At 39.7% G+C, this 20,258-nt stretch overlaps 1 protein-coding gene across 1 annotated transcript in view; it reads right to left on the reverse strand.

Annotated features, from left to right (window-relative positions):
- Positions 1 to 20,258, reverse strand: part of CCDC50 (coiled-coil domain containing 50) — a 79,491-nt gene that overhangs the window by 12,654 nt on the left and 46,579 nt on the right. The window contains exon 5 of the mRNA XM_063441076.1: positions 8,903 to 9,002. Within this exon, the coding sequence (XP_063297146.1) occupies positions 8,903 to 9,002 (100 nt within the window). The remainder of the gene's footprint in view (positions 1 to 8,902; positions 9,003 to 20,258) is intronic.

A 20,258-nucleotide genomic window follows, 5' to 3' on the forward strand; every position in this document is an offset into this window, starting at 1 on the left:
AAATACATACATACTTACATTCATTATTATTTATTACTTAACTTGTTAAGAAATAGTTAACTTTCTTATTTTTGTTGTGGACTACAATCTCCCTTGTTGTTTGTCAGCATTATGGCTGTAAGAATATTTTTGGAGAAGTATTCCACTACATTTGGTATGCCAAAGGTTGCCACCCCCGATATAAGGAACAAGTCCAAGATATCCAAACACTCACATGGTAATTAATAAAAGTGAGAATTGTTGAGAATTTATACTGCATTTAAAATGTAAGCCTAAAGTAGATGATCTGGAAACATAAGTGACTTAAAGAAGGTTTCCAGGTCTGCCAATTTGAAATATCAATTTGAAAACCACTTTAAATGTTATGCAATTCTAACTAAAGTGAATAACCCTGTAAATAGTAATACTACTACATAGTGCTACAATGTCCACCAGTATTCAGGTACCCAAGTAGCTTTATAGTGTTCTGCTCTCCCCAGGTCTTAAAATGGTTAGAGGGGGTCTTGCAAATTATATCAGACAATTTGTTTAATTTTGTATGAATACAAGGGCCACAGACCTCTCCAGTTTATATAAATGGAACAAGTAATTTAAGTTGCTATTACTGTAGATTAAATGGTAATACTATATATATATATATATATATATATATATATATATATATATATATATATATATATATATATAATAAATAAAAGCATCTCTCATCTATGCCTCTAAGGTGAAGTTCTGCATGTCTAAATGGTAGTCATCACTCCTGGAGACCTGATTAAAGAGAACCTATACTTCCAAAAATAATCATTATTTGCACACTAATGTCCACCCCTCACCACTTTTGCTACACACAAAAAAGTTACTGAAAATTACCTTGTTTCCAGTGCAAGGACATCTCTGATGACCTACATGTCTGCTGACATCTTCTACGATCTGTTCTGAACCAATGCTTCATGTAGAGAAGCTTTTGATTGTAAATAGGCATGCATAGCTAAATGCCAGGTTCCTTCTATCAAATGCCAGCATTTGACTCCAGGACAGAGTTTTGCTCAGTCCTGCTGAAGGAAATATACCTCTAGTGGAAGTCAGAAAGGCAGCCACTTGAAGTGTGTTTAAAGGGATACTGTAAATGCCAGGAATACAAAGCTGTATTCTCAGCACTATAGTTCCTTCTGCCTGCCTCCTCCCTCCCTCCCTCCCTCCCTCCCGAAACCCCCCCCTCCCCCCCCCACCCCACCCCCCTCCCCCGCCCCCCCACAGTAAATAAAGGTTTAAAAACTTACCTTACTTACTTAAAATATAAGGCACTAAATCAATGAATCAGTGCTTTCCTATGGGGAAAAATCTGACACTGGATGTCCTAAAGCAGAGCATTTGAAGCTCTAGTGTCAGTCTGGTAGACAGCCACTGGAGGCAGACTTAGTGCTGCAATGTAAGCATTGCAGCTTTTCTGGAACTGCAATGTTTTACATTGCAGCACTAAGTGCAATAGGGACACTGTAACTAGACCACTTCAATGAGCTGAAGTGGTCTGGGTGCCTATAGTGTCCCATTAACATTGCAGGGTTAAAATAACAGGACCACTGAACCCAGAACACTGAATTGAGATTTTCTTTTACCCTTTTTATGCACTATTGGGCACTACGACTAAAACAGTTTTACCATCACCGCAGGGATACAATCTAACAAGTTTTTCCATGTATTTCAAGTACAAGATAGGCTGCTGCTATGACATCGACATGCTAATAGTTGTGTATCGGTCATCTTTTTTTATTATTCATTTTATTACTCTTAATACTGTACTGTGTATGGAGGCTGGTATATGTAGCTATAACACAAATATGCAACAATACATTAACACAGGAAGGAGTCCACAGATTGTATCATATGCACCATTTATAGTCCAAAACAACAATCAAAATGTAAAAGCAAATTCAGCTTCTCTCATTAAGCCCATCAATTATTTTCAGCTCCTGGGCAATCTAGATTGTATGATGCACCATGGGAAAGCACGGCTTGACTGCGAGAAGACTGGTTGCATTTGTGCAGGATGTAGGTAATGATACATAAGTGTACCATGGATGGTTTTCCCACAACATGCTTAACACTTGCAAGCCCCAAGAATAGAAGTGCAAGGAAAAACATCTCCATAACACTACAATGTTATGGACATATTAACTTGTACCAGATTGAAATATTGAAGGTGGGGAGAAAGAAAATAAACCATCATATATGTAAGATGGGTTGGTGGTACTGTAAAAAATTGGCATAGTCATCTGTTGCTGAACATTCTTAGTTGTTTCGATTGATGTGACTGCTGATGGTAGGATGACTTTAGAAGAAACATTTCATCTGATCAAACCCAATCAAATGCCTTAAAACTCAATTATTCACGGTCATATGAAGGTTCTTCTGATAAACCCAAACAAGCGCATTGTTGCTTTGGAGGTGAAATAACCCTGACTATTGATCTAAATTATCTACCCTGAATAAATAGCATCATAAATTTTACTTGCTGAAGACAGCAATGAATTTCAATGGAACTCTCAATTCCCAGAAATTATAAAGCTATATTTACTTATCTATATATTTAAGTGAACACTTCAAACACTTGCTGTAGTGCTTTAAGAGTGAAGAGTGTGTCCTCTTATTTTATGTTTTAAATGTGCAGATTTCAATACAAGTTGGCACTTAATTTAAAAAAAAACCTTGTTATGCCTCAATCAGACAGCTGGTCCTGTTACTTCCTGGTAGGTTAGCTCAATGGAGCTAAACTCAAGAGGCAGGTAAATGTACAGAGCACCTGCCATGCAAAGACTTCATATAGCGAGTACCCAAGTAATTGCGAAGTCTGTGATTGGACAGCCACAGAAAGTACCCTCTGAGAAAGAGGTGAGGTCAGGCAGTGGCTACAGTCACTAGATCAGTAGTTATTGTAAGTCAAGATTTAATACAACTTGAAAGAAAACATGCAAAACATACTAGAGAGAACACATAGAAATCACACCTCAATCATTGTTTAAAGCTCTGTCCTTTGCACCTGGTGAATATATTTATATTTCTTCAACTCATTTGCCATATTTCTGAATAATGATTTATTTGCAAAAAAGTTAATGATAAAGTTAACATTAGTGACCAGCCATCAGTCACCTTTTTTTTTTTTGGCTCCATGGGCGGAATTCAGAACTTTGATCCCCTCCTAAGATGTTCAAGATTACATGGTTCAGTTAGTTTGTAATTCGAGTAGGCTTTGGCTTAGAGTTCAGGTAATGAACCAATCACCCGATTTGCCCGAATTCGTACGAACTGCAGTTTGTTTTGAAACAAATCTCCAAGTCTAGTATCGGACGATATTCATGTCCTACAGACTGCATGAAGTCAAATGTAAATAATTTGCATACAAATATTAATAATGTAATTTGATTTTCCTGTTAAATTATTTTTGTCCTCTTAAAACAGTCTGAATTTATTGTTATCCTCTTGGAAATGTGCTTTATTTAAGTGTATAGGAGTACCAAACACCCAACACAAAACCTACATTAAACACTGGTCAGCCACAACATTAAAACCTAAGATCGTGTAGGTGCCCCTTGTGCTGCCAAAATTGCTCTGATGTGTTGAGAAATCGTGTCCTGAGGTATCTGGCACCAAGACCTTATCAGCAGGTCTTTAAACTCCTGCAAGATGGATTTGGATCAGCTTTGTTGTTCCAGTACAACCCGCAGATTGTCAATTGGATGGATATCTGGGGAATTTGGAGGCCAAGGCAACACTGAACTCGTTACTATGTTCCTCAAACCATTCCTAAACAATGTTTTTGGCAAAGTGGCAGGTGCATTATCCTGTTGACAGAGGCTACTGCTATCAGTGAACACCATTGCCATGAATGGGTGTACGTGGTCTACAACAATCTCTAGGTAGATGGTACCTGTCAAAGTAACATCCACATGAATGCCAGGATCCAAGGATTCCCAGCAGAACATTTCCCAGAGCAAGCACTTCCATTGCCAGCCTGCCTTCTTCCCATAGGGCATCCTGTTGCCATCTCTTCCCAAGGTAAACGATACACATTTACCCAGCCATCCACTTAATTTAAAAGAAAGCATAATTCATCAGACCACACAACCTTCTTACGTTGTTCCATGGTCCAGTTATGATGCTCACATCCCAATTAAAAATTGCTTTCAGGAGTAGGACAGGGGTTACCATGGGCACTCCGACTGGTCTACGGCTATGCAGCCCCCATATGCAGCAAACTGTGTGTTCTGACACCTTTCCATCATGGCCAGCATTACATTTTTTTCGACAATTGGAGCTATATTAGCTCTTCTTTGTGATCGGACCAGACAGGCTGGCCTTTGCTCTCCACATGCATCAATGAATTTGGGCATGCATGGCCCTGATGCTGGTTCATCGGTTGTTCTTCCTTGCAACACTTTTGGTAGGTACTAATCACTGCATACTGGAAACATACCATAAGACTTGCCGTTTTGGAGATGCTCTGACCCAGTTGTCACGATTTTTCCCTTGTTAAAGTTACTCAGATCTTTCACCTGCCCAAATAATGATATAATAAATGTTATTCACTTCACCTGTCAGCGCTTGTAATGTTGTGGCTGAGTAGGTCTAGTACAGCACGAAAACAATGCCTTCTTTAAAAAATTGCTTTAACTTCATGCAGCACCTGCATAGAATCATAGACCATGGTACATGACACCAGCCCATGTTTTTGGCCATGTTTACCAGAAGACTGTTGCCACTGTAGTTTCTCTTAAATTCTGGCCTGAATGTCAGTCAGTATATAATTTACATTATAGGGAGCTATAGTACTGGACCTTTCATTTGTGAATTCTTTTATTTTTAAGCAATTCTTCAAAAATGTTAAGATAAGTAAATAATGAAGACACTTTTACAAATGAATACATTAAGTAAGTCAATTAAATGGAAGAAAATAAATAAATTATATAATCTACCCTGAATCAATAGCATCATACATTTTACTTGCTGAAGACAGCAATTAATTTAAATGAGAACGGTCAATTCCCAGTAATTATAAAGCTATATTCACACACACACACACACACACACACACATATATTTATTTAATTTTTTATGTGTTAAGGGCAAATAGCCGTATATGGAGTAAGGTTCCAGCATAAGCGTAGGATAGTGTAAAGGAGCAAGTCAGTTGTGGTGTGCAGAGACCGACGTTACGGTAGGCCTGTAAATAAAGAGGGCCCACCAAGGAGCAAGAAAAGAAAAGTAAATGTAAAGAAAGGAAAAAGTGTTGAGAATGTGGAGTGGTGGGAGGGTCATTCAGATGCTGACCTCGAGCGGTATGGAGTCAGGTAAGTGGTGTCCCTTATATAGGTAAGTGTATTATCTTAAGCCGCTCCCACAATTACAGGCCAAGCGGCCTTAATACTTGTGTTGGGGGCAAATAGCCATATATGGAGTCAGGTTCCAGTATAAGCGTAGGATAGTATAAAGGAGCAAGTCGGTTGTGGTGTGCCGAGACCGACGATACGATAGGCCTGTATATAAAGAGGGCAAAAGTGAATAATCAAAGATTTAATACAGTCAACAAATATACACCAATGAACCAGACATTTCCTTAAATGCATTACTTAATTCCTGGCAGGATTTTGAAGGTAGGAATCTAGGACCGCAACTGGACACCATGTGTTGTGGTTAGGATAATATGTTAGCTCTACTGTTGGTGCGTGTTTACTCGTTTGTAATGTGTTAGAGCCTATAGGTAGTGATCAATGTGTTTACGTAGGTGGGATCCTTGAAGACAATGATCTGTCTGAGTAGTGGTGATGGTAGTAAATTCTCTTGGCCTGAGACAGCCGTAGAAGGCTGTGAACATGGCCGTTAATGGCCAAATTGGTAGTAGAATAAGTGGTTGTAGATCTAATATGTTGGATAAGGATTGGAAAAGTTGGTTGGCTATTGTTAATCTCTAAAGATACGTGGGGGAATGGAATCCTGAAAACCTCTGAGTATATTCTTTGTCTGGTGTGATGACATGAATTATGGTTGTTTTGGCCATGGGGTTAGCATATGGTGTTGAATGCCTGTCAAAATATAATTTAATGGTGTTGTGAGATAGTTCCAGTTTAAGATGGCAAAAAGAAGCAAAACATAGGTGAGATGTCATGACAAAGGTTGAGATATGTCGTGTTCCAATAAGAATCTTTAAGCAAGGTGAAAGCTGTGTCATACGTCCTACAAGTATTGGACGCAGGTGCTAAGTGGGATAGTGCCTGCTTTGCTGCATGAGTATGTCTAATCCATGATTAGGCTCTGTATTAAAAATAAATTACTATTATTACTATTCCAGGGAAGGTAAGATATGGATATACTACGTGAGCAGGTGTACGTACCTGGTAGTATGGTATTGAACCTTACAATCCGTATAGGTTTTTTAGTAGTACCTGTAGCCTAAATAGATAAAACCGTATGGCATAAGGAAATATGGCATAGACCAAGCTTATCTTAATACGTGCAGTATATGTGAAAAGTAAAGTGCCGTGAAATGTAAATATTTAAACATCGTAGCCATAATGGTTAAATATGTATCAATCTTAACCCATTAAGTGCTGTATGTACAAGTGATAAAATGGTCTGTCCCCACCTTGTATGTTGTATGTCCCCTTGCTAGGGGAAAAGTCTGTTGTGTCAGCAGCGTTTTGTGTGAAAAATGTGTTTGTGAACTATATTACTGATTACGTATATGCAGATGTGCCTGCTACTGTGTAATAATATGCGTACTTATACCAGATGTTGATATACTACTTGCTATGTGAATTGCTGTATGTCTTAGTAACCGGTAGGGGTCAGTGAACCTGGTGTTGCAAAAATGCAAGTGCACTTGAGATCTGCAGAGTGCCCTGTAGGTGGCAGTGTAGTTAGAAACTGTTGTTTGTGAGTTATATGTCCCGACCGCAATTAGCTGTATGGAACAAAATACAAGCTGAGCCAGTTCGGGAGGTTGTAACTATGCGAAAAACGTGTAGCCTGGTGTAACCGGCAGTGGGTCAAAAACAGTGGTCACGTTTGAGGGTTTTTCAAGCCCGATACATGAGCTGCTTAACCTGGGAAATGCTGTGACAAGCTGTTCCCATATGGGAACTATGCATGTACAGTGAAATGAATGAAAGACAAAAATGGATTATCCCTTCATGAAGTTGTAATGAGTCACTTGGACGTTATCCGCGGCGATGGAAAGAAGCAAGAAGCTGGTCGGACGGAAAAGCCTGTGGCTGGATTCCTGGACACAGCTCAGCGTGGAAGACCTCGTGGAGAAAAGGTATTTGGAAAATGGCGTCTGGATGAACCGGAAGTGGATCTCATTCAGATGCTGACCTCGAGCAGTATGGAGTCAGGTAAGTGTATTATCTTAAGCCCCTCCAACAATTACAGGCCAAATGGCCTTAATACATACATATACATATTATATATATATATATATATATATATATATATATATATATATATGTATGTATGTTCTATGACAGGTGTACATTCTCTGCTGCTGCTAACCCATAAAGCTGAAAATTGATTTAATAAAAAAACAAAAAAAAAAAAAAACAGGAACTTACCAGATTTTGTTTATTAAATTTAGACATGCTATGTACTCAAATATGTTTCAGAGAACCAGTATGTTGTGCTTTATTAAGGGGGTTTCCATATGAAAATATTGCTACTAGCAATTTGTAAACAACAGGAAACTTTTAAACCAAAATATAGCTCCACACATTACACATTGTTTGAGCACTTCATTTCCCTGTTTCCATGCGCTGGTACAAATTAACAGATAAGACACGTAGATGTTCAAAAGAAGTAGGTGCTAACATTTAACTACACCTTACACTAAACCTCTAAAGTAGTTGTTTGAGTAAGTGATTCAGGGGTTACCTCTGCATGTCCCTACAGGCTTATTTCAAGAGGAATCAGTATTTTTTTATAAAATACTTTGCACTACCTAAGACAGAAGAGGGTTTCCTCCCTCATTTACTTTGAATTGTGATTCAAAACAAAATCCGTGAGAAGCATTGTTGGTTGTCCCAATGCCTCGCCATAAGAATAATCTGATTTGACATAAAGTCATCAGTTAAGATGAAAGGCGAATCATAGCATCAGTGAGGAGACTCTTCTTGAATTAGAATAAACAAGAGTTTAATGTCTTTAACCCTTTCATTTGTAAAATGTGATGTCAGTTCAGTAAAGAGTTTTAAGAAAACTGCAATTAAAGCATATTTCTGGGCAAGGTTTAAAACACATACAATCTGGAAAAAAAAGAAAGCAACCATTGAAAGCAATGCTTTTAACATGATATTTAGCAGATGAGAAGTGAAAAGACTATTTCTGCTTGATGTAAGAGAGGTCTGCTTCCTCAATATATCTGATTTTTATACGGATTAAATGGTTGTGAAAAAAAAAAGTGTTCTTTTTAATACTATGCATTCAAGATGACAAATTCTCAATATAAAAAACATTTGATATATAAAGAGCTAACCTATACAAAAAATATGTTCCACTTTGCGTGCAAATAACAAATGTGAACATGTCATATATTATAAATAAATAAAAATAATTTTCTATTGAGGTTATTTTAAAAAGGTCATATACCACCTCACAATAACCACGACTACTAATGTACTTTCTACAAAGTAGTTAAAAAAAAAAACAGCTTTGGAATATTAAGATAATGTATTTGCTCCAACTTAAATCAATACTTTAGCTAATGAATGTTTTTTAATTTTAATTTTCATAATTTCCATTTTACTTTACATGTTCTGCCTTGTACATCACCAGAAGCTGTTTGGCAAGCTAAAAGTAAAAAAAAAAAGCGAAAAAAAAGCGAAAAAAAACAAAAAAAACACAACATAAAATAGTTTACCTTCATGGTTTGTGTGATTAGCTTCATCTCGGGTTGGTGATGACGGGTAATAATTCTTTCTCCTCTTTTCCTCCCTTTCTTGTAATAGTCGAGCAATGTCCTAAAAATAAAATAAATAGTTAAGAATGTCATCAGGTTTAGAGAATTGTGTATAGTGACAATCAAGGATTTGACGCACTAACCTAGAAACATAGAAACATAGAATGTGACGGCAGATAAGAACCATTCGGCCCATCTAGTCTGCCCAATTTTCTAAATACTTTCATTAGTCCCTGGCCTTATCTTATAGTTAGGATAGCCTTATGCCTATCCCACGCATGCTTAAACTCCTTTACTGTGTTAACCATTACCACTTCAGCTGGAAGTCTATTCCATGCATCCACTACCCTCTCAGTAAAGTAATACTTCCTGATATTATTTTTAAACCGTTGTCCCTATAATTTAAGACTATGTCCTCTTGTTGTAGTAGTTTTTATTCTTTTAAATATAGTCTCCTCCTTTACTGTGTTGATTCCCTTTATGTATTTAAAGGTTTCTGTCATATCATCCCCCCCCCCCCCCCGTCTCGTCTTTCCTCCAAGCTATACATGTTAAGTTCCTTTAAACCTTTCCTTGTAAGTTTTATCCTGCAATCCATGAACCAGTTTAGTAGCCCTTCTCTGAACTCTCTCTAATATCTAATATCTAATATCTTTCTGGAGATACGGTTTCCAGTACTGCGTACAATACTCCAAGTGAGGTCTCACCAGTGTTCTGTACAATGGCATGAGCACTTCCCTCTTTCTACTGCTAATACCTCTCCCTATACAACCAAGCATTCTGCTAGCATTTCCTGCTGCTCTATTACATTGTCTGCCTACCTTTAAGTCATCAGAAATAATCACCCCTAAATCCCTTTCCTCAGATGTTGAGGTTACCTGAAGAAATAATGTTGCTAGAATGTCAGATAGCTTAGCAGTGAGACTACATACCAAGGTATATTTAGGCTTCTTAATCACATTTGTATTTAGAGGAACAGTCCAAGAAAGATTACCAATAGAGCCCACTGTAGTGGTTATTGTGTCAGGAACCCTCTGGCACAGTCACACTCTAAGCAGTCAAACAGTTTTCAGTTTTGCAGCTTCTCCCGTAGAAGAATCTGGATAACTATATTGAGCTAAGTAGGACCATGCTCATTGGATGAGAGCATCAGTTGAGCGCCCTCATCCAGCGATTGCCGTCTTGGATCAGCCGTGCTTAGCTCTCCTACAGGAGAAGACCAAATTTGTAATGGGAACCTGGTGCCCAGGTAAGTTGTAGGTTACTTGTTATGGGTTAGCTCCTGGAACTGCCACAGAGGGCTGTAGTGGCTATAGTACTTTGAGTATTGCTTTAGTTTTATTAAAAACTAAACACCTTTGAAATATCCAATGTCATGCTTTGAAATGTATATGTATCTTAATTATGTTACAATCCACATTTTAGTAAGATCACTATGACATTTAATAATATCTATATTTATTAACAATAAAAAAAGTATATTTTAAGAAGAAAAGATACTAAAAACAAAAAAAAAGTGTGTTGTATGGATGTACTGTGTTGTAGAGACAAGAATACTGTACAAAGCTTTTGTTCCTTACAATACTATAGACATTTGAAAGAAAATAATAAATAACCTATTGTAAATCTTATCAGCACTTCCCAATTTTAAAATGTCAAAAAATTCTGCATTGCTGTACGGTTTGGTAAAAAAAAAAAAAAAAAATAAAAAAAAAAAAACAAAAAAAAAAAAAAAAAACTTTATTTACAGGACATCATGATACTTTAGATACTGTGTAACTAAAGACATAAAAGCTGGCTTCATTGTACCACACAATATTGAGGCTTCTGCATCTTCTCTTTATTACTCAAAAATCCAGTAATAGCAAGAAGGGTTTTTTTCAAGAAGGGGTATTTCCAATCTCTGCTTGGATACTTATCATTGCTAGCATAAGCAATTGATGGAACAGCTTGTTGGGGAAACTGTGACAATCTATTGCTATATTCTGCTGAGCACACAGTTTCAATTTGGGTCAGATAAGAGATACTCAATCTCTAGCTCCCAGTCAAGATCTAGCCAGGGATTTTATTGCAGGGCTTATTACTTCAGAAATGTATTATAGTAAAATATGATCTCGCTGTAATATACTCAGGCCAGTGCAATATCTCAGTTTAATGGTTGCCAATACAAAAAAAAATAAAATCTGACCAGAACTTTTCTTAGTATCTAACTTTCAGAACTGATTTAAGGAACACTATTGTGTTAGTAATAGAAAGCTGTACTTCTAACACCATAGTGTCCCTCTGCACTCACAACTCCACCCCCTCCCTGATCCCCCCTCACTCCACCCCCTTCCTGACCCACCACCCCCCTCCCCAGCTATGCACAGGGTAAAATATCTCTTTAAACACTTACCCTCTGGGCTGGATGGTGCTTATCCTCTGTTTACACTAATGCTATTGGCGCGAAAGTTATTCACAATAGGAAAGCATTGAATCAATGCTTTCTAATGGGTTTTTCAACACACTAGACCTCCTCATGCAAAGGAGACAGCCATAAGGGGAAGTTTTAACCCTGCAATGTTAACTTAAATGATTTAAAATGCAGGGTTAAGGGGACAGGGACACAACACCCAGACCACTTCAATTAGATTAAGTGGTCGGGGTGCCTATAGTGTCTCTTTTAACATCATAAACAGCCCCCTTACACACAGCATCCATCACACACACATACTGCACCCTTCACATGCACACTACATCCCTCACAGACACCCACTGCACCAAACACACACAATACTTCCGAACATATTAATATTATATATATATATCACTCACACACACACCAGCACCCCTCACACACATACTGCACTCCTAAACACATTACGTTCCAGACACACACTAGATCCCTTACCCAACTCTGGATCATATACACACACTAGATCCCTTTATACATTATGAATCCGTTATATACACACACTCACTAGATCTCCTACACATTTTGGGTCCTTCAAACACACACACTAGACTCCTGTATACACACACACACTACATTCCTAAAATACACACTCTGGATCCCTTATAAACACACTAGATTAATTGTAAACAAACACATAATACACCCCTAAACACACACACTCTACAACCCCTACAAACACTGCATCACCTATACACACACACACACACACACACACACTATAGCCTGTATGCACACACTTACTACATCCCCTATACACACATTCTCTACAGCCCCTAGCGACATATGCATTACATTACACCAAAAACACAACACGACTAAAACCGACCTTATAACACAATACCACACCACAATCCGCTCACTCTACACACACGCAATCCCACAAGCAGGTTCCAAACACATGCACAATACTCTTTCCTTTTGTCTCCTGGTATCCATTTATATAGACACCAGAGACAAGTTGTAAGGAAACACAGTGGAAGCATGTTATTAAATTTGCTTGCACTGTGCAGAACAAATACAGGGCTTTTTTCTCTTGCTAGAGCTCTTTAGTCTGCGCATGGTCTGCCCTGGAAGAGCATTGAACCAACATGCTCACTTTGAGAGGGGGCGTGTTTGTCATTAGTGATGATGGAACACACCCTCTCTGCCCCGCCCCCTTCTTAGTGGGCCGCTGTGATAAAAAAATGCTCGGGCCGAATTTTTCTGCCAATTTTTCTCCCAGTCCGGCCCTGACAGAGAGGCATTTATGTGGCCAAGATCATCTGTCTAAATGGTATTACACAGAGTAGTGGTCACCTCAGCAACATTGGGATGGTGCTGGATATAATGTTATTTAACTTTCTTTAACACTGAAGAAATGACACTCTGCTACAATGTAAAGTAGTAAGTGTACAGCCTGTATAACAGTGTAAATTTGCTGTCTCCTCAAAATAATTCAGCACACAGCCATTAATGTCTAAACCTTTTGCAACAAAAGTGAGTACACCCCTAAGTGGAAATGTCCAAAATTGTTTTGTTATCCACATTAAATGTCAGTTTCCACAACTCTGACCATTTTCTAGTTTACCTAAATCATTTGCCATTTGGCTTATCCATCCTGAAACATTAAGCCAGTTACATATCTTAGTATTATCAGCAAAAAGACATATCTTACCATCAAGACCTTCTGCAATATCATGAATACAAATATTAAAGAGAATGGGTCCAAGTACAGATCCCTGAGGTACCCCACTGGTGACAAGCCCATGCTTCTAATATACTCCATTGACTACAGCCTTCTGCTGCCTGTCACTCAGCTACTGCCTTACCCATTCAACAATATTGGAATCCAAACTCAAAGATTGCAGTTTATTGATAAGCCTACTATGTGCAACAGTGTCATAAGCCTTACTGAAATCTAGGTAAGCAATGTCTACTGCACCACCCTAATCTATTATTTTAGTTACCCAATCAAAAAAAATCAATAAGATTAGCTTGGCATGATCTCCCTGAAGTAAACCCATGTTGTCTCTGATCTTGAAATCCATGTGATTTTAGATGTTCAACAATCCTATCGTTTAACATGGTTTCCATTACTTTCCCCACTACTGAAGTAAGGCTTACTGGCATATAGTTGCCCAACTCCTCCCTACTACCTTTCTTGTGAATGGGTAACTTCCAGTCTTCTGGGACTACTCCTGTTATCAATGATTGGTTAAATAAATCTGTTAATGGTTTTTCTAGTACCCCATTAAGCTCTTTTAATAACTTTGGGTGTATTGCATCAGGTCCCATAAACTTATTTGTCTTTACTTTTGACAGTTGAAATAGAACCTCTTCCTCTGTAAGCTCACATGTAACAAATAAATAAATTTGTCATTTTTCCTAACTAAGGCCCCTTTCCTTCATTTTCATCTGTAAATACTGAACAAAAATATTCATTGAGGCAGTCAGCTAGACCTTTATCCTCTTCTACATACCTTTCTTCTTTTGTTTTTAATCTAACTAATCCTTGTTTTACTTTTCTTTTCTCATTTATGCATCTAATAATGTTTTGTCCCCCTTTTTTACTGACTGTGCTATTTTCTCTTCTATGTGTGATGTGGAAGCTCTTATAACTTGCTTAGCCTCTTTCTGCCTAGCCTAATCCTACAGATCATTCTGTCTTTATCATTCTGTTTGTTTGTCTGTTTTTATAATTACTAAATGCTAACTTTTTAGTTATCTATTTTGGCCACATCTGCAGAGTACCACAGTGGTTTCTTTAATTTTTTGATTTTATTGACAAGCCTAATGCAATTTTCTGTTGCCTTCAGCAGTGCAACTTTTAAATAATCCCATTTCTCTTGGACTCCATTTAAATTGCTCCGGTCTGATAATGACTCCTTTACACATATTCTAATTTTAGAAAAGTCTGTTTTTCTAAAGTCTAAAACTTTTTTTTGTGTGGTGTGAATCAGTCACTGTTCTTATATTAAACCACACTGACTCAGGGCCGGTGCAAGGATTTTTGCCGCCCTAGGCAAAAGTAAAGTTTGCCGCCCCCCATCCCCCCCCCCCCGATATGACATCACAATGCCCCATGTTAACTAACGCAAGTGCTGCAGTGCCACCGTGTTTACATTAAAAGGCCTGCAGGGACAGGCTATAGACACCAATACCACTACATTAAGCTGCAGTGGTTCTGGGGACTAAAGTGTCCCTTTAATGTGAGGTAAATTAGAGATTAGTGCCACGAATAATATACTAGATTGCCTACTTACAATCAGATGAGGATGGTGATGGGCTCTACCTGCAGTCTGGCTCCACTGGTCTGGTGTAGAACAGGCTCTCTGGAGGCTGTTTGTGTTCTGGGAGAACAGGAAGAAGGCTCCATTTTTTTTAAGGCCCTTTGCACAGCTCAAGGTCTGGGCCCCAGGGTCCACCTTAATGTTCCACCAATTAGTTTGTTCACAGGAGTAGGGGATGTCCTGATATGTGTGTAAGGAATGCATTGTGTGAATCTGTGTTTGTATGTGTAAGGGCTGCAATGAGTGTTTCTGTGTATGTACGGGATGCAGTGTGTGCGTCTGTAAGGGGTGCATTGAGTGTGTGTAAGGAATGCATTGTGTGTTTCTGTGTGTGTAAGAGATGCATTGTGTGTAAGGGTTGAATTGCTTGTGTGTGTGTGTCTGTGTGTAATGCATTGTGTGTTTTTCTGTGTGCAAGGGGTGCATTGTGTGTGTGTGATGGATGTCAATCTCTCCCCCCTCCCTTGTCACTCTCTTCTCCCCCTCTCCCTCCCTCGTCACTCTCTTCTCAACCCCCCTTGTCCCTCTCTTCTCCCCCCTCTTGTCCCTCTCTTCTCCCCCCTCCTCCCTTGTCACTCTCTTCTCCCCTGCGTGTCCCTCTCTTCTCCCCCTCCCTTGTCACTCACGTCTCCCCCGTTGTCACTCTCTTCTCCCCTCCCCACTCTCATTCCCCCTCCTAATCCCGTCAATTCCCCTCCCTGTCAATTTATCCCCCCCCTTTCAATTTATTCCCCCCACCCTGCCTGTCCATTTATTCCCCCCCCTCCCTGTCCATTTCCCCCCCCTCCCTGTCCATTTATCCCCCCCTCCCTGTCCATTTATTCCCTCCCCCTCCCTGTCCATTTATTTCCCCCCCTCCCTGTCCATTTATTCCCCCTTCCCTGTCTGTCCATTTATTCCCCCCACCCTGCCTGTCCATTTATTTCCCCCACCCTGTCCTCCCCCCTCCCTGTCCATTTATTTCCCCCCCTCCCTGTCCATTTATTCCCCCCCCCTGTCCATTTATTCCCCCCCCCTGTCCATTTATTCCCCCCCCCCTGTCCATTTATTCCCCCCCCCCTGTCCATTTATTTCTCCCCCCTCCCTGTCCATTTATTTCTCCCCCCTCCCTGTCCATTTATTTCTCCCCCCTCCCTGTCCATTTATTTCTCCCCCCTCCCTGTCCATTTATTTCTCCCCCCTCCCTGTCCATTTATTTCTCCCCCCTCCCTGTCCATTTATTTCTCCCCCCTCCCTGTCCATTTATTTCTCCCCCCTCCCTGTCCATTTATTTCTCCCCCCTCCCTGTCCATTTATTTCTCCCCCCTCCCTGTCCATTTATTTCTCCCCCCTCCCTCTTCATTGATTTCTCCTCCTCCCCTCCCTGTCCATTTATTTCTCCCCCCCCCTTCATTGATTTCTCCTCCTCCCCTCCCTCTCCATTTATTTCTCCTCCCCCCCTCTCCATTTATTTCTCCTCCTCCCCTCCCTCTCCATGTATTTATCTCCCCCCCCTCTCTATTTATTCCCCCCACCCTCCCCTACCTCTATAGTAGCGTGGCCGAGCTCTGTATCATGGTCCGCGGGTACAGGGAGCTTTTGTTTCCTGTACCCGGCGGACTAACAGGAAGTGAACACCAGCCCTCATGGACGCACCAGCCCGGGCAAAGCTGCAGCCGCCTGAGGCTCTCTACAGAGCGCTCGGGCGGCTGCAGCATTAGGGCTGCCTAGTCCGCCTTACAGGTAGCGCCGGCCCTGCACTGACTGATGATTACTGGATCCTAAACTTTCACCTACAGTAATATCTGATACCAAATCTCCATTTGTTAACACTAAATCTAGTATGGCCTCCTTACGAGTTGGCTCTGAAACGACTTGTTTTAGAGACAATCCGATTGGGGAGTTTAGAATATGTGTGCTCCTGGCACAAGCAGCTTTTTGGGTTTCCATTTCACATCAGGAAGATTAAAGTCACCCATGATGATAACTTCCCCCTATTGTCATTTTATCCATTACCTCAGCTAGTAGATTATCGAACTTTTCTATTTGTCCAGGGGTGGAAGTTTTCATTTTTTTTTAAATCCAGTCTTAATTATTATTTTTGTTTTTGTCTAGTTTTAAATTGGGAACACAATTAAAATCACCACCAATAATTAAGTTTCCACACTTGTCCTTTTCAATTTTGGAAATACAATCTTCCAGAAAACCCAATGAAAAGTCATTCGGAGCATATCTGTGAGTGAATATCGTGTCATTTATCTTAGCAATTAGGAGCAGGAATCTACCGTTAAGGTCACTTTCTGAGTGAACATATTCAAATTTGAGATTTTTCAACATAACGATAGTGACACCCCTTTTGTTATGACTGCCTTCAAGGTTGGCATACTATACTATCGGAAAGTTATTAAAGTGCCATATTTTAGTAGGAGAAGAGATCCAATGGGTTTCTTAGTTAAAAGCTATATCCAGCTTATTTTCTTAAGAAGTTACACAAAGTCGCCCGTTTTTGAGGAGAGTTAAGCCCTTAGATATTCCATGAAATGCACCTAAGTGCCATTAAATACCTTTACAGCCTGGGGCAGGGCGGGACCACAATGCTGACCAGTCACACGCAGGAGAAGCTCCTGAGGAACTCTGTCAATCATGCTTAGACACGCAATCCAAGCCCAACAAATTACCTGCAGCTGATACACGACAGTGGGCATCACGGTGTACTCTGAGATCGGGAATTTTGGAGCCCCAAGGGGTGATTTAACCCCTTAAGGACCAAACTTCTGGAATAAAAGGGAATCATGACATGTCACACATGTCATGTGTCCTTAAGGGGTTAAAGCTTTGGAGTCTGCGGTCTACTTGGCGGCCCTGCTCTTCCCTCCCCCCATGCCATACACCTCCTCTCTGGTGCGGTTGCTTGCCCAGTTTCCCCCCCTCTGGGACGGTGGGGGTCATCCCGGTCTCCACTGGAGAATCTGAGGCTGCACTAAAGCACAGGCCTACCTAGCACTCTGCAATGAAAATGGCTGCCGACCATGCTCACTCAAAACCGACACCATACTAACACCGGACCAGCGTCTACCCATAGTACAACCACCACGGCAATGCCACAGACAGCGGGAGTCACACTCTTGGACACTGACACTTCAACACCCAACAGTCGGAGCTGGCGCCCGGCACACAAATTACAACGCCGTGAGTCATAAAGAGTATAACCCCACAGCATGAAGATTTAACCCATTGAACGATTCCGAGGTCGGCTCTGGGGAATGCCGATCCTGACGGCGCAAGATGCAGATCCAAGGCGTGATTTAGGGCTGGTGGAGCGACACAAACCAACTTACACATATGTTGGGACTAAACCTTACAATTGACAAGGCTGGTGGCGGGAACAAGTTAAGGAACTACCCGAATCGGCTGATGATGGAATGCCTCGAGCCATGTACTATACACTTCACTGTGTGAGGGATCCCTGAAATAAATAGACGCAGTGGCTTTTACTACGCAAAAAGTTATCTTGTTAGATGTAACTATGCAATTATAATAGGCTTAGCATAATGCTCTTGAAACATAGCATGTCACCTTAATGCTTATCTTACACCAGCTAACTGTATAGCATTATCCAGACTAGTCATGCTGTCAGAACGTACACCTCATTAAGTTGCATGCATCACAGTTACTCTTATAATGCCCACCACATTATGCATGCTGATGTTACCACTTGTCACTTTGGTGACTTACAATTAGATGTGTGTACCTAGCTTGTTTATCCGCATACAAATACAAAAAAAAGTTTGCCACTAATTCAATGCCATCTATGTGAAATACCTTGCTTTAATGGGCGTGTACTATGCTGTTGTGGCATTGTCAGCTTTTAGGTTATCTTGTGCACAATAAAAATAAAGATTTAAAAAAAAAAAAATCCCTTTACAGCCCCTAAGCTTGAGTCCCAATATTGCAGTCCTACAACACTAACATACATAAAACAAAACATTACTTGTCTAAAACTTGTGCAGACAATTTTCATTATTAGACAAAAAGTTGAACAGAACAACATGTCGTGTTAGTGAGGCTTGGGTGATAGCTAGGAAAATGAATACATAAGGAAGCAGCCAAACCATGTAAGAAAGGAAGAGGGAAAAAAAAAAGAAATGCCCATTGCCTTCTACTAAGTATTACAGCTTAATTAGTATATCCAAGTAAGGTTTTAACAAACCAAGATACAAATCCCGATGTGGGATACTTGCTATGAATATTACAAAATACAGAATAAACATTTTTTGGTAATTTACGCAGTAAAAAAAAGTAAAAATAGAAATTAGTATATAATATTGTCTCATTACTTAAAATAAATTGCCCTTAACGTAAGGAACTCTCAAAATAATACGTTTTCTACTGAGACTGAATATGTAACTTTTCACACATCTTACCTTCTACTTAGTATTGCTAAATTATAAACAATCTTATATCCAAGTGAGATTTAAGCATACCAAGATACAAATCCCATTGCTGGAATAATGGCTATTAATATTACTAGTGAGAATACAAAATACACACACAATTCTGTTTGTTTAAAAAAAAAAAAAAAATGCCCATTGCCTTCTAGTAAGTATTACGGCTTAATAGTATATCCAAGTAAGGTTTAAACAAACCAAGATACAAGATACAAATTCCGATGCTGGGTTACGTGCTATTAATATTACAGAATACACACATAAATGTGTTAATTTAGGCAGGAAAAATGATTAAAAAAAATGAGTCCCTTCCTTACTATCCATTATGATAGTTAATATTTAAAGTTTCCATTTTAGGATTAATTCTCTTGCCGCAGCTGGATCCTTGAGTGTATAAGAGTGGTCCTGATAGAATATTACTAGTGCTATTGGAAAGTCCCATTTGTATCGAATATTGTTTGCTCTTAGAGTTGCAGTAGTTTCATTGAATTTCCTTTTCACCTGTCTAGTCGCTGGAGATAAATCAGGAAATAGTTTAATATCCTTAAATTGCAGATTTCAAGGTGCACCTAATATTAATCATCATGATGACTAACACATTTCCTCCCATTGTAGAGTGCTCACAACCACTGTGGCATTTTATAAATAAACCATTACAATGGAATTTTGAATCCCAATAATAAAAATGCAAGCTTGATGCTAAAACCGCTTCCAGGAATTCATTAACAGTGTACTCAATGCAAGGATGTTTAATGAATTCTAACAAATCAATAGACAAAAATGCTAAATAAATGTAAAACAGACAACAATTTTCAGATCCTTCCCAAATCTCCAGTAAACTGGACTGAAAAAAAATAGCATATTAATGGCAAATACCGTACCACACATTGTCCACTAAAGACAACAGGTTTTATTCATTAAATCATCGATTCCCAAACATTACTGTCGAACAGGGGCCCGATCGGGTGCCGCAGTTCTTTAAGACCGTGACCGGACACCTGTAATATCAGCAGGCTGGGAGGAAGTGACAGCTTGTCACTTCCTCCCAGCGTCATGCAGGGAGAAAGTGCAGGAGGGACAGGAGGCAGCCGCAGCACGAGGGGAGAGAAGCACGAAGAGCTACAGACCCCTCACTCCCACCAGCAGCAGCAGGACTCCAAGCCACT

This window comes from Pelobates fuscus, chromosome 2 (assembly GCF_036172605.1).
Source record: "Pelobates fuscus isolate aPelFus1 chromosome 2, aPelFus1.pri, whole genome shotgun sequence".
Classification (NCBI taxonomy): Eukaryota; Metazoa; Chordata; class Amphibia; order Anura; family Pelobatidae; genus Pelobates; species Pelobates fuscus.